At 37.9% G+C, this 15,640-nt stretch overlaps 1 protein-coding gene across 1 annotated transcript; it reads left to right on the top strand.

Moving 5' to 3' along the window:
• Nucleotides 1–13,916: 13,916 nt before the first annotated feature.
• On the top strand, nt 13,917–15,378 carry LOC100660635 (olfactory receptor 2W1-like). The gene has a single exon (XM_064293880.1). It carries the CDS (start codon nt 14,437–14,439, stop codon nt 15,376–15,378), a length of 942 nt encoding a protein of 313 aa, XP_064149950.1. The 5' UTR covers nt 13,917–14,436.
• Nucleotides 15,379–15,640: the final 262 nt, after the last annotated feature.

Genomic DNA, 15,640 nt, shown 5'->3' with positions numbered 1-15,640 from the left:
AAAAAAAAAAAAAAAGGATTGTACACTATGGTCAAGGGCGATTTATCCCAGGAATGCAAGGATGGTTCAGCACTAGAAAATCACCTAACATACTACATCACATTAATAGAACAAAGGAAAAGAAGCACATGATCTTCTTAATTGATGTAGACAAAGCTTTTAACAAAATCCAGCACATTTTCGTGATAAAATTGTTCAACACAGGAGGAATAGAAGGTGCATTCCTCAATCTGAAAAAGGGTATTTATGAAAAACCCACAGATAACATCAAATTCAATGGCAAAAGACCAAGTGCTTTCCCTGTCCTACTCATCTAGTTCTGCTATAACAGAAATAACCACAAGTGGATGGCTTTAGCATAAAAAAAATCTATTTTCTTACAGTCTAGTAGGCTAGAAGTCTAATTTCAGGGCATCAGCTCCAGGGAAGCCTTTCTCTTTCTTTCTGCCCTGGGGGAAGGTCTTTCTCACCAATCTTCCCCTGGACTTGGAGCTTCTCTGTGCAGGAACCCTGGGTCCAAAGGATGCACTATGCTCCCAGCACTGCTTTCTTGGTGCTGTGAGGTCCCCACTCTCTGCTTACATCTCTCTTTCCTTTTATCTCTTGTAAGATAAAAGGTGGTGCAGCCCACACCCCAGAGAAACTCCCTTTACCTTGGATCAGGGATGTGACCTGGGCAAGGCTATTACATCCCACCCTAACCTTCTCCAACATGATCCAATCTTGCCTCATTAATCACAGGCAGAGATTAGGATTTACAAAATACAGTAAAGTTATATCAATCACAAAATGGAGGAAAACCACACAGTACTGGAAATCATGGCCTAACAAAATTGACACATATTTTGGGGAACACAATTCAATCCATGACACTCCACCCAAAATTTATGTCCTTGCTATATATAAAACATACTCACCTCATCTTATCATAGCAAAAGTCTTAAATCAACTCCAAGTCCAAAATTCAAAAAATTCCTCTTCATTTGTGTAATATAGAATACAGGTTATCTGCTTTCGAAGTACAGTGGCAGAACAGGCACACGCTAGATGTTTCCATTACAAATGGGAGAAACTGGAGGGAAAGAAGACATAACAGGCACCAAGCAAGTTCACAGAACACATTACATTAGCCCTCAAGGCTTTGAATATAGTCCTTGTTCTCTGAAACAATTTACACAATGGTTCTGCCCTTCAGACTCTAGGTATTGATCTCTAGATTTTGAATGGAGATCCCTTGACCCTGGGCTTCAGCACCTCATTCCAGGCCCACTGGGACGGCAATTCTGCTCTCTTGGCTTTAGGCCCAACATTATCCTAGTCCATCTGAGTGGCAACTCCATTCCTGGAAACACCAGAGGCCATGGCTCCACCCTTTGAAACTCCAGAGGTTAAGGCCATACCCTTTGATACTGAGACAGCTCAGCTTCGTGTGTTCCTTGTCTCTTCAGCTTCTGCTTCCAGGTTTTTTGGCCTCTCAGCCCTCGGGCCTCACCTGTCCTGCTGGGGCAAGTGTTCCAAAGCTCTGTAACTTCACCAATAAGTGCCTGGAGGCACCCCACTCTGCCAGGAAGCCTCCTGTGCAAACGCACTCGGCTCTCACGCTCAATGGGTTGGCTCCAGTGCCATCTCACACTGCTCTCCTGGTTCTGCTGCTGCCTATTCTTTGCTACTGCTTCTCACCATCTTGTCACCTCTGGTGTTAACTGTTCTCCTCCCTTCCTTCTGAGTCCTCCATCCATTCACAGCTTCAAAACTGCTTCCACATTTCAGGTATCTGTTAAGAGCAGCACCCCACTCTCTCAATACCAAATTCTGTCTTAGTCATCTTGTGCTGTTGTTAATAAATACCACAAGTGGATGGCTTTAACAAAGAGAAATTTATTTTCTCACAGTCTAGTGGGCTAGAAGTCCAAATTCAGGCCCTCGGCTCCAAGGGAAGGCTTTCTCTCACTGTGAGCTCTGGCGGAAGATCCTTCTAATCAATCTCCTCCTGACTAGGAGTTTCTCTGCACAGGAACCCCAGGTCCAAAGGACAAGCTCTGCTCCTGGGTCTCCTTTCTTGGTGATGTGAGTTCCCCCATTCTCTGCTCACATCTCTCTTTGCTTTTATGTCTTGTACTATAAAAGGTAGTGCTGGCCATGCCCCAGGGAAACTCCCTTTACATTGCATCAGAGGTATGACCTGAGCAAGAAGGTTACACCCCACCCTAGTCCTCTTCGACATGATCAATCTTGCCTCACTAAACAAAGGCAGAAATTAGGATTTAAAGCATATAGGAAAATTATATCAATCACAAAATGAAGGAGAACCACGCAATACTGGGAATCATGGCCTAACCAAGTTGACACACATTTTGAGGGGACACAATTCAATCGATGATACCTGCTTAGGGTCAGGAATAAGACAAGGATGCCTACTGTCACCACTTCTATTAAATATTGTGCTGGAAGTTTTAGCCAGAGAAAATAAGCAAGAAAAAGAAATAAAAAGGAAGGAAGGAAGGAAGAAGTAAAACTATTCCTTTCCACAGATGATACTATCCTATAAAAAAAAAAAAAAAGACTCCGAAAGAATCCATGAGAAAGCTACTGGAGCTAATAAATGAATTTAGCAAAGTACCAGGATACAAGGTCAACACACAAATACCAGTTAGGTTTCTATACATCGATGATAAGCAACCTTTAAAAGGAAATTAAGAAACAAGTCCTTTATGTTTCTGGTGTAGTAGCCAATATTATTTTTTTTCTTTCTCCATCTCTTACTCTATATCATGGTAATTACACTGTCATAAATTTTTATTCACAATAAAGAAGTTTAAAAAATGCTAGAATGGATCATTCTATTTCTCATACCCTCTCTCTCATGAAACCTGGAAGCTTAAATAAAGCAAAAAATTAGGAATATCATATTTTGTTCTTGTAGTTCTCAAATGTGAAAAACATGAATTTAAGAGAATTCTGGAGTCTAGGTATTCCCACTGGAGAAGTTAAAGTAAAAATTTTTCAATAGCCCTTTGAAGCATCATGAATTCTGAGATGCTTATAATTATTTAAGGTCGGTAGTGGCTTTTCAATTCATCCCAGCTTCCCAGATGATGGCAATACTCTCAGTTGTTCTGAGATGTCTACAGTAGAGAGACATTCAGCATTCTGAGTATGTAGTTAGTATTTTAGAACTGTTAAGAACTCCACGTTTCTGGAATTCCACATGCAAAGAACAAGTGTTTAAGAAATAGAGCAAAGAAAACAGAAGAGAGGAAGATATATATAAATAATATATAAAATAGGTTTTTTCAGATTCAAAGAACGTGAGTGTACAGCTTGACAATTTACAGTTAAATACGCTGATGTAACTTTCACCTTTGAGTCGAAATCGACTTGACAGAAATGGGTTTCTTTTTTTTATTTTTTTGGTTAACACCCACCTGGTTCAAGTCTTAGAAAAATTTGCTGAGAATCCCAAAGTGCTCCATCCTCTCCACTCAACAGTAAACATTGTACTTACATATTTAGATTTCATTTTCTTTTATTGCTTTACAGATGTGATCTCTAAATAATATAGCATAACTCTAATGTTTTTGAAATTTTATATAAGTGGTTTCTGTTTTGTCTGGCTTCTTTCAAATAACATCACACTTTTTTAAGATTTATCCATGTATTGAGTATTTCTGCAACTTCACTCATTTCTATTGCTGCAGTATTCCAAACATAATTTATTCTACTGTTCACGAACATTAGTTTTTTTTTTTTTTTTTTTTAGTTTTTGGCACTTAAGAAAATACTGTTTTGGACATCTTTATGTGCATATTTTGGCTCATTTTGCATGTATTTCTCTCAAGATATAGATGATAGAAAGAGATGGATGGATAGATGGTTGGTTGGACGGATGGACAGACGGACGGATGGAAGAACGGACGGACGGAAGTATGGATGGAAGTATGGATAGGTAGGTAGGTAGGTAGACAAACAGAGATAATCTCTATCCTCAGTATACCTGTACTCAGCTTTTTAAAATACTGTCAAAATTTTCTGAAGTAGTTGTACGAGATTACATGCTTGCCATCACTGAGTTCTGTTGCTCCACATCTTCATCAATATTTCATTCTGTCAGATATTTAAAAATATTAGCCAATCTAGTTGAAGTGCATGATGATTCTAATTTTTGTGATTATTGATAAAAATTAGCATCGTTTTTAAAATATTTTGGCCATTTGTGCTTCTTCATTGAGATATACCTGTTCAAGTTTTTGCCAATTTTTCCTATTTTCTTTTTAATATTATGAAGGATTTATATGCTCTGGATTCACAAAAAAAAAAAAAAAAAAAAGAAGTTGCCATTGAGTCAACTCTGACTCATGGTGTCCTCATGTGTGTCAGGGTAAAACCGTGCCCTATAGGGTTTCCACAAGCTGATATTTCAGAAGTTGATCACCAGATCATTCTTCCAAGGTGCCTCTAGGTAGACACCAACACCCAACCTTTCAGTTAGCAGGTGAGCCCATGACTGTTTGCATTATTCAGGGACTCTTCCCTTCACTTAAGCCCTCTAAATTTATCTTAACAATGTTATAGTTTTGTATTTAGATGTCTCAAATCTATTTTTGTGAAATTTCCTCCTGGTATTTGATCCATTTTTATTCTATCATAAATTGTATCCTTAAATTTTTCAATTTCAATTTTGACTTTTGGTAGAATATAAAATAATTATAAAATTAATTTCATGTATTGACCCTGTATTCAGATTTTGGCAACCATACTTATTAATTCTAACAATTTATTTATAGATTATTTTAGGTTGTCTGCCTGGTGGCACAGTGATTAAAGCACTTGGGTGTTAACTGGAAGGTCAGCAGTTAGAACCCACCAGCAGCTCTGCAGGAGAAAGATGTGTCAGTCTGCTTCCATAAAGATTTGCAGCCTTCAAAACTCTATGGAGTAGTTCTACTCTGTTCTATAGGATTGTTGTAAGTAGTAATTGACTCGATGGCAATGTTTTGTGTGTGTGTGTGTGTTTATTTTGTTTTGTTTTACGTATGCAACAATGTTATCTGTGAAAAATAAGTTTTATTTTTTCTTTCCAATTTATATAACTTTTGTTTCTCTTAACTTGCTGCACTAACTAGACCAGTAATGATGACAAGTAGTAACTGTGAGCATCCTTATCTTCTTATTCCTAATCAAACAGAGGTTTTACTTCACTATTGCTATATAATGAATGTGATAGGTGTCATGTTTGCACGTGTCCTAGTCATCTAGTGCTGCTATAACAGAAATACCACAAGTGGGTGGCTTTAACAAACAGAAATTTATTTTCTCACAGTTTAGGTGGCTAGAAGTCTGGTTTCAGAGTGCTGGCGCTAGGGGAAGGCTCTCTCTGTCCGGCTGGGGGAAAATCCTTTTGTCTTTCAGCTTCTCTTCTTTTGTTCTTTGATGATCTCCATGTGGCATCAATCTTTCCCCATTTGTGCTTCCTTGCTTCTGTACCTAGTCTGCTCCTTTTGTAACTAAAAAGTGTTGGGTTTAAAACATACTCCACACTGATATGACCTCTTTAACATGATAAAGAAAATTCTATTCCCGGGTGAGATTACATTCATGGCTATAGGGGTTAGGATTTACAATACATATTTTGGGGGGACACAATTCAATCCTAACACCATTTTTTGTCAGATGTATATTCCTTAGATTCCTTACATTCTTAGACTGATGGAATGTTTTAGCATGAATAAATATTAACTTTTATCGAACTCCATGTATTGAGGAGACCATACGAGTTTTTTCTCCTTTGCTTTGATTCTGATGTGAATTAGATTCATTTTTCCATTCTTCTAATGTCCTTTCTGGGTATCTGTATCTAGGCTATGCTGGACTCATAAAATTAGTAAAGTTCCCTCTTTCACCAGAATCTAAAAGAATTAACCATATTTACATACATAATCTAAAAGAATACATTTAATCAGTCTTTACGCTGAGAAAATAATACAAGAACCTGGACTATATGAAGGAGAATGTGGCATCAGGATTGGACGGAGGCTTATTAACAACCTGCAATATGCTGATGACTTGCTGAGAGTAAAGAGGACTTGAGGCACTTACGGATGAAGATCAAAGACTACAGCCTTCAGTAAGGATTACACCTCAACACAAAACAAAAATTCTCACAACTCGACCAATAAGCAACAGCATTGATAAACAAAGAAAATGTTGAAGTTGTCAAGGACTTCATTTTACTTGCATCCACAATCAACACCCACGGAAGCAGCAGTCAAGAAATAAAATGACGTTGCATTTGGCAAATCTGCTTCAAAAAACCTCTTTAAAGTGTTCAAAAATAAAGATGTCATTTTAAGGACTAAGGTGTGTCTGACCCAAGTCATGGTATTTTCAATCACCTCAAAAACATGTAAAAGCTGGACAATGAATAGAGAAGACAAAAGAAAAATTGATGGCTTCAAATTATGGAGGCTTCAAATTGTGGAAGAATATTGAATATACCATGGACTCCCAGAAGAACAAACATCTGTCTTGGAAGAAATACAGCCAGAATGCTCCTTAGAAGCAAGGATGGTGAGACTTCATCTCAGTACTTTGGGCAAGTTATCAGGAAGGACCTGTCCCTGGAGAAAGACATCCTGCCTGGCAAAAGAGAGGGTCAGCGAAAAAGATGAAAACCCTTGATAAGATGAATTGACTCAGTGGCTGCAACAGTGGGCTCAAACATAGCAACAATTGTGAGGGTGGTTCAGGACCAGGCAGTGTTTTGTTCTGTTGTACACAGGGTCACTACTATGAGTGAGAACCGAATCAAAGGCACCTAATGACAACAACAATGTATGTATTCTATCACGTCTTCTACATATAACGACAATTTATTTTTTCCTTTCTAATGCTTTTCTTTTTAGGTTTATTTATTTATTTCCTTATTGCATTAATCAAGATCTCCAGTACAATACTGATTAGAAGTGGTGACAGTGGTCGTCTTTTTCTCTCTCACAGACTGAGGAGGAAAACTTTCAGGATTTCACCTTTGAGTTTAATGATTTGTTATAGGTTTGCGTTAAGGACATTTTCCCCCTATTTCAAGTGCTGAGCATTCACTTTCATAAACAGGAGCTGAACTTTATCAAACACTTTTCCTTCCTCTACAGAGGTGATCAGGTGACTATTTTTTCCTGATTTTATTGAATTTTATTGCTTCAATGTGGTGACTAATATTGCCTGAATTTCAAATGTTAACCTTGCTTTTCTGGAGTAAACACAACTTTGTCCTGTCGTTTTCCTTAGTACATATCATAGTATTCCTCCCCCAGATGACTGGTAAGTCCACCTGGTTGACAAATAGATCATTGAAATCAAGTAATTTCAAAATGATCTTTTTTCAGTTTGTAGACCGATGTCTTCTTTCGTCTTAATTATATTTGCACATAAACTCCAAGTACACATATATTTAATCACCTTGATAAACTTTAATGACTCTAATTTTCTCACTTTTCTCATACTTTAGTTCATTTCATTTTCATTTTATTCAATCTTTTAATCTTGTCTTCATTCTACTTTAAAGTTTTTTCAGCTGTGTGTGTTTTTTTTCCACTCTTAAATTTGGTTTTATTTCTTTCTTTTTCTTCTGTTCCTTCTCCTGAACTATAGTACATTATGGTTCATCTCATTCTGTCTCCATATCTTCTATGAGTTCTTGTCTTCATGTTCTGTTTTTTGGCCTCATAGAGTTAGTTATTTCCTTATGTTTTTCTTTTTTAATTAGATGTAGTTCTCAATCCTCATCACCTGCAAAACAGTATAAGATGAAGTGAGCGTTTGTCTGCTATGTATTTCTTATCTGACCCTTTCATGCCTCTTATTATGATTATTATTATTACCTGGAACTCATTTGTTTTTCGTTACTCATATTTATATAAGTTGATATTTCTTTCCTGGGACAACTAATTTGGGAATATTTGTGTTGGGGAAGAGCCAAGTCCATGTTTTAAGCCATAAGAATGCTCCTTCTTACCCTGGCATATGTGTCCAAGTGAGCTCTTTTAGCTTTTTTATATACAGTTAACTGAGATTTTCTAGGTCAATTCTAGGTCTAGTAATGCTTCTTTTCACTGATCTAACATATCTTTCAAATATACCTCACCTCTGTGGTTTCTCGTTAGCTTATGCTAGAAGTCAAATCAGGTCTAAGTGCTCTTCCATTGATATTCTTCATCCCCTGTTCCTCCTGCTTTAACGAGGGCCAGTTGGTTTATTCCCAGGCTGCATTCAAAGAGAAAAGATCTTGAAACTATTTGCAGCAGTGAGCATTTTCTTTCTGTATCAGCCCACACTGCTTCACCTTCACTTCTTTCAAAACATTTTTCTATTTTCTGTTTGGGAATCTCTGTTTCAGAGGCCGCCTTCTTTAATGAAGTTTGCATTTTATGCTCGTTTGTTTTCCTTGTTGTTTTGAGGTGATTTCTCAAAACACACGGGAAAGTAATGATTTTTCACATTAACTAGAATTTTAACATCTCATTTTAAATAATCTTAGAATCATTGTTAAGGCTTGCATTCTCTGATCACATTACTAAAGCTATTCCACAATGCAAAGTGCCAAAATTTTGTGGGGAGGAACATGTATTTACAAAATGGCAATTACAAAGGTATATTTGATTGAAAAGGGACACTTGTAGTTTAGTGGTAGACTTCTCCTCTTCCATGTGAGAGACCCAGGTTCGACTCCCAGCCAATGAATCTTATATGCAGTCACCCGCATCTGTCAGGAGCCTTCTGTGTTGCTGTGATGCTGAACAGGTTTCCAAGAAGATTCCAGGCTAAGACATACTAAGAAGAAAGGCTGGGGAGCTACTTTCAAAAATCAGCCAGTGAAAGCCCTGTGGATCACAACTGTCTGGACCGGGCAGCATTTCCTTCCATTGTGCATGGGGTTGCCATGAGTCCAGGCCCAACTCAATAACAGCTAACAAAAACATGTATGAGCAGTGTGTTCTCAAAAGGGTCTGATGTATTTTTTGACATGATCTATATGAAAGTAAGGGGCAAATTTTTACATAATACTTTTTTTTGCCATAAGTTTATCAATTATACCCCAACACCCCCACCTTTCCTCTCTGTAATAATGTCTCTGGTACACCACTATGGGGTGCACCTACTGCTAAAGGTGCCTTCTTTGCAGAAACCAAGAATTTCATCGTTATTAAAATGTATTTGAAAGCTTAGATTATAAATAAGTACATGCACTAGAAAAAATAAAACTTGGAATCATTATTATATGTAGGTTTGCATGCCTCACCTGTATTGTCCATTACCTGCGTTACGTTGTGATAGTCTATAGCTTCTAGACATACAGTGCTCTTCCATATGAAAGAGAATAAAGATACCTACCTCATAAAAGTATTTTATTGGTGAAAGAAAATATAAAAATGTGTTGTGACTTGTAAAACACTATTGTAATTGTTTAACTCATATTAACATAATTTATAATAAAAATCAGAGTTTCTAGGTGGTACAAACACTTAACCCACTTGGCTGCTGACTTTCAGGTTGGCTGCCACAATCATGTAGGGTCCCAATGACAAGAGGGACACTTCAGAAGAAAGGCCTGGAGATCTCCTTCCAGAAAATCAGCCTTTGAAAACCCTATGAAGTAGTTCTATTCTGGCACACATGGGGTTGCTATGAGTCAGAATTGACTCAATGGTAACTGTGTGTGTTCATGGTACACAATAACAATCATGATTATTTTAATTTTCACACAAATTGAGAGGTCAGTTATCTATGGCAATTCATAACATTTCCTCTGGGAGATTTTTAGAATTTTTTCTATCCCTGTAATTTTACAATTCACATTAATTGTAATGATATTACCAACTGTCCCAAAGGTGTTCCCAGACTCAGCATATTTCATCATTGTTGTTTAGTGAAACTTACTTACTTATCTTTCATATTGAAGATGTTTCCCTACAGAATCATATAAATAGGAGGATTCTTTTTAGGTGGATCCATGACGGGGAGAGATGAGAGGCAGGGTCTACCTACTGACACGATCATGTAGGATCCCAGTGACAAGAGGGAGAAATGGCATAAGTAATGGAGAACTGCATTCTCAGTCTTGGTTAGGTACAAAGAAGAGGAAACATTTCTTACTTTAGAAAAGTTAGACGTGTTTTTTTCTCCAGAATAATTCTTGACTAAATCATCTGCACAGAAGAGCCCACTAAGCTTAACAGGGTAAGTGGGGGAAGAAATTATGTTGTCTTGAAAGTATTTTATAGGATTCTCAAATTCAAACAGAAAATTGTATAAAATTTGGGGCCATCAATTGTCATGCCATAGTTCATAAAGAAAATATTCTACATCCTACTTTAGTGAGAGCATCTGGGGTCTTAAAAGCCAGAGAGAGGCCATTTAGGATAACATCTCTTGGTCCCATCTGGTCCTGAGGAAAGTAGGAAGAAGAACACCAAAGATACAAGAAAAAAATTAGGCCCAGGGACTAAAGTACCACATGAATCACAGCCTCCACCAGCCTGAGCCCAGAACTAGATAGTGCCTGGCTACCAGCACCAGCTACTCTGAGAGGAATCACAATAGAGGGTCCCAAACAGAGCGGGGAAAATTGTAGAACAAAATTCAAATTCAGAAAAAAGACCAGATTTATTGGTCTGGCAGACAGGAGGAACCCCCAAGACTGTTGCCCCCAGACACCCTTCCAATTCAGAACTTAAATCACTCCCGAGGTACACCTTTGAGCCAAAGATTAGACAGGCCTATAAAACAAACAATAACACACATGAGGAACATACTTCTTAGATCAATTAAGTAAATGAGAAGAAATGGGCAACACCTGCCCAAAAGCAAAGATGAGAAAGCAGGAAAGGACAAGAAAACTGGAACATTGGATGGAGACCCCAAGATGGAAACAGAAAGGGGAACATGTTGATACATTGCAGGGATTGCAACCAATGTCACAGAACAATTTGTGCACAAATTTTTTAATGAGAAACTAATTTGCTCTGTAAACTTTCACCCTTTTTATTTTTTTTGCACAAAACTTTTTAGATTTTATACCAATTTTCCTTCTTTCAAAGTTTGGGAAAATGGAAATCATCCCAGCTTGATTTCTAATGAAGTGTAGATCTAAAATGAAAATGATTATTTATTTGTGTTTTTAGTTTCTGCCAAACAAATTCATAAATTCATTTTAACGAACATTTATTATGAGCCTAGGGGGTGTTTTTTTAAAGCATCTATAGGGTGGATATGAATAAAAAGTTTATAAGTGTGTGAAAGGGTTATGAGAAACATGTTTTAAGATATAAAATATAATTAACTCAATTTTGTATATATGTAATGTGGGAGATTACAGCTGGAAAATCTAGTGGAAATGCCCAGCAATTAGCTAAGATTGTAAATCTATAGCTACAAAAGAAGAGTGGGTCAGAAGAAATATAATGGTTAGTTACATGTAAAATTAGTAACTGAAGCCACAGTGGTAGAGGAAATGAGTTAGAAAGGAAGGACATTATATCTAATTAGAGAACTTCAGAGATGGACATAGGGTAGAAGAAGGAAAGGAATGGAAAGTGCAGTGGGGAAAATACTAGTGATAAGCTCACTAAAAAGAAGTACGTATGAAGGCAGAGGGTTGCTTCAATACTGAAAGAATCAGTCTGCTGCAGAGAAGTCAAACAGAAGAGTAATTTAGAAGAGACACTGGTTTGGAAACCAGGAACACATTTATGTGCTTCAGAGACCATTTACAGTTGAGTATTGGGAACTGATTTTTGAAAAGAAATACTACTTACTTTAGATATAAAGGGAAAGAAATGTTGTTATCAAAGTTTCCTTTAACAAATATTACATGTTTATAAGATAGTTTTTGTGTACTAATCCTGAGGAAAATCATCAGGGTTATAAACATAAAAATAATACACTTCCCCTTCTGAAAAGGTTTGACATTTTCAATGCAACGTTTCTAAAACTAGTGTCTCTGTGTGTCTGTGTTTGTGTAGACTGCGGGAAAGGGAAAATAATGATTAGATTATTGGAGACTGACTATAAGAAATGGATAAACTGTTAAAAAGAACTACTCCATAGGAGATGGGCGGGGGAAAGTAGACATCAACTTGAATTCAACTCATAGTGATCCTATGTTAATCAGAGTAGAACTGTGCTCCAAAGACTTTTCAATGGATGATTTTTCAGAAGGAGATGTCCAGGCCTTTCTTCCCAGGCACCTCTGAATGGGTTCAAACCAACTGTGCTTGGCAGCCAAGCCCATTAACTTTTTGCACCAGCCAGGGACTCCCCATAGAAGATGAACAAATTGAAATCAAAAGTGCACATGGAAAATTAGAGACATGCAAATCAAAGCCACAGTGACATACCATCTCATCCTGGCATTACTGGCACGAATCCATAAAACAGGAAATAACAAATGTTGGAGAGGCTGCAGGGAGATCAGAACTCTTATGCACTGCTAGTGGGAATGCAAAATGATACAACCATTTTGGAAAACTATACGGCACTTTCTTAGAAAGCCAGAAATAGAAATACCATATGGTCCAGCAATCTCACTCCTAGGAATATATCCTAGAGACTTAAGAGTCATCACATGAATAAATATATGCACACCCATGTTCACTGCAGCATTGTTCACAATAGCAGAAAGATGGAAACAACCTAGATGCCCATCAACAGATGAATGGATAAACAAATTGTGGTACGTACACACAATGGAGTATTATGCGATGATAAAGAACAAAGATGAATCCGGGAAACATCTCCTAACATGGGTGAATCTGGAGGGCATTATGCTGAGTGAAGTAAGTCAATCACAAAAGGACAAATATTGTACGAGACCACTACTATAAAAACTCATTAAAAGGTTTACATACAAAAAGAAACAATCTTTGACGGTTATGATGGAGGAGAGGGGTGAGGATGGAAAAACACTTAGTAGACAATAGATAAGTGGTAACTTTGGTCAAGGGTAAGACAGTACACAATACTGGGGAAGCCAGAACAACCTGTGCAAGGCAAGGTTATGGTAGCTCCACAGACACATCCAAACTCCCTAAGGAAACAAATTGCTGGGCTGAGGGCTGTGGGGAGCATGACCTCAGGGAAAATCCAGCTCAATTGGCATATCATAGTTTATAGAGAAAATGTTCTACATTCTACTTTGGTGAGTACCATCTGGGGTCTTAAATGCCTGTGAGCGGCCATCTAGGATACTCCACTGGTCTCGCCCCTTCGGGAGCAAGGAAGAATGAAGAAAACTAAAAATACATGGGAAAGATTAGTCCAAAGGACAAATGGACCACATCTGCCACAGCCTCCACCAGACTGAGTCCAGTACAACTAGATGGTGCCCAGCTATCACCACTGACTGCTCTGACAGGGATCACAATAGAGGGCTCCTGACAGAGCTGGAGAAAAATGTAGAACAAAATTCTAACTCAGAAAAAAAAGCCAGACTTGCTGGCCTGACAGAGACTGAAGAAACCCTGAGAGTATGGCACCCGAACACCCTTGCAGCTGAGTAATGAGGTCACTACTGAGCTTCACCCTTCAGCCAAAGATTGAACAGACCCATGGAACAAAACAAGACTGAGGTGCATCATGCCTGGGACAGAGACTGGAAGACAGGAGGGAACAGGAAAGCTGGCAATAGGGAACCTAGGGTTGAGAAGGGAGAGTGTTGACATGGGAGTTGTTAGCCAATGTCATAGAACAATGTGTGTGTTCTGTTTGATGAGAAATTAGTTCTGTAAACCTTCATCTAAACTACACTTAGAAAAAAAAAAGTGCAGATGGAAACACAGCATTTGCAATGAGAGAGTTAGGTTGCTGATTCTGGGGATTGGAAAAGCAGATAATATCTAGAAATACAAGTTTTGAGATGAAAGGGAAGAGTTTGAAAGTGAAAATATAAGGAAGAACATTTAAATAACAGAGTGAATGTGGACAGAAGGATTGAACTTACGCAGCTTAAGTATTAGAAAAAGGGCATAACAAGAGTCATAGAATCTGTATTTTCTATGAACCCTTTGATGAAGATGTAATAATTTGTTATAGTTTCCCGCCCCCTTTCTCAGAATCCTTATCAATAAAAGAGAAGTTCATCCAGTTTCACCCAGGCATTTTCCTCAAGATTTTCCTATGAAAATTTTGCAGATTTTTACCTTGGCATAGAAGCAGACAAAAGCATATTTCTAAACCTGAAAGTGATTAAGAGTATGGACCTTATAGGAAAATGCCTTGGGAATAAATTTTAGACCTAGCTGAATAACAAGATAAAATAATAGAATGATAATGAGATTTTGTTATGTACTTTTTCCTAGGAAAGTACACTATAGTTTATAAATATATTCATTATATCTTCCAACATGCTCTATTTTGACAGCTGATACTAAGAAACAGGAAAAAATGATCAATGAAAGTTACTTTGGTGGATTTATACTCCTTGGATTCTCTGGACAGCCTCAGCTGGAGATGATCATCTCTGGGGTTGTCTTTTTCTTCTACACCATTGCCTTGATGGGAAATACAGCCATCATCTTCCTGCCATTATTGGATGAACGTCTCCAAACCCCCATGTACTTTTTCCTTAGAAATTTGGCCATCTTGGATCTCTCTTACACCACAAATATAGTCCCACAGATGTTGGTCAACATCTGGGGTAAAGACAAGAAAATAACCTTTGGTGGCTGTGCCTTTCAACTTTTCGCTAGTGTGGCACTATTCACAGTTGAATGTATGCTTCTAGCTGTGATGTCTTATGACCGGTTCAATGCTGTCTACAAACCTCTACACTATATGACCATAATGAACCCCCAGCTCTGTCAAGGCCTGGTGGCCATAACTTGGGGAATTGGGATCACTAATTGCATGATTCTTTCCCCCTATGCCATGAGCCTTCCTCGATGTGGAAACCACCACCTGGATCACTATTTTTGTGAGATCTCTGCTATGGTCAAGATTGCATGTGTAGGCACCATAGCCATGGAGGAAACTTTATTTGCATTGAGTTTTTTTGTTTTCCTTGCACTACTTCTTCTCATTCTAGTTTCATATGGCTTCATTGCTATAGCTGTACTCAAAATTAAATCTGGCACAGGAAGGCAAAAAGCTTTTGGGACGTGCTCTTCCCATCTCTTTGTGGTATCCATCTTCTATGGGACTGTTATCTACATGTACATACAACCAGGAAACAGTCCAACTCAGTATGAGGGTAAACTTCTCAGTATCTTTTATTCCATTATTACTCCCAGTTTAAACCCACTGATCTACACACTAAGGAATAAGGAGTTCAAGGAAGCCATGAAGAGGCTCATTGGAAAAGTTTCTGTAGAAACAACAGGACACTAACATCTTTCTATCCAAAATTTCCAGTACATAAATTGGTTCTGTCTAAGTTTTAGATTAGGAGCCCTGGTGGCACAGTGGTTAAGAGTTCAACTGTCAAATGAAAGGTTGATGGTTTGAACCCACCCAGTGTCTATAAGGAAAACGACCTGGTGATCTTCTTCCATAACGATTACAGCTTAGAAAACCCTATGAGGCAGTTCTACTTTGTCACATGTAGTCTATGAGTCAGAACCACCGGTACCCAACAACAACCTTTAGTTAT

The sequence above is a fragment of the Loxodonta africana genome, chromosome 1 (genome assembly GCF_030014295.1).
Source record: "Loxodonta africana isolate mLoxAfr1 chromosome 1, mLoxAfr1.hap2, whole genome shotgun sequence".
Lineage (NCBI taxonomy): Eukaryota > Metazoa > Chordata > Mammalia > Proboscidea > Elephantidae > Loxodonta > Loxodonta africana.
The sequence above is the reverse complement of the archived record's forward strand: the minus strand, read 5'-3'. Positions and strand labels throughout refer to the sequence as shown.

Excerpts from the sequence above, each read along its gene's own strand:
- LOC100660635 (XM_064293880.1), top strand. The coding sequence starts at position 14,437 with ATGATCAATGAAAGTTACTTTGGTGGATTTATACTCCTTGGATTCTCT.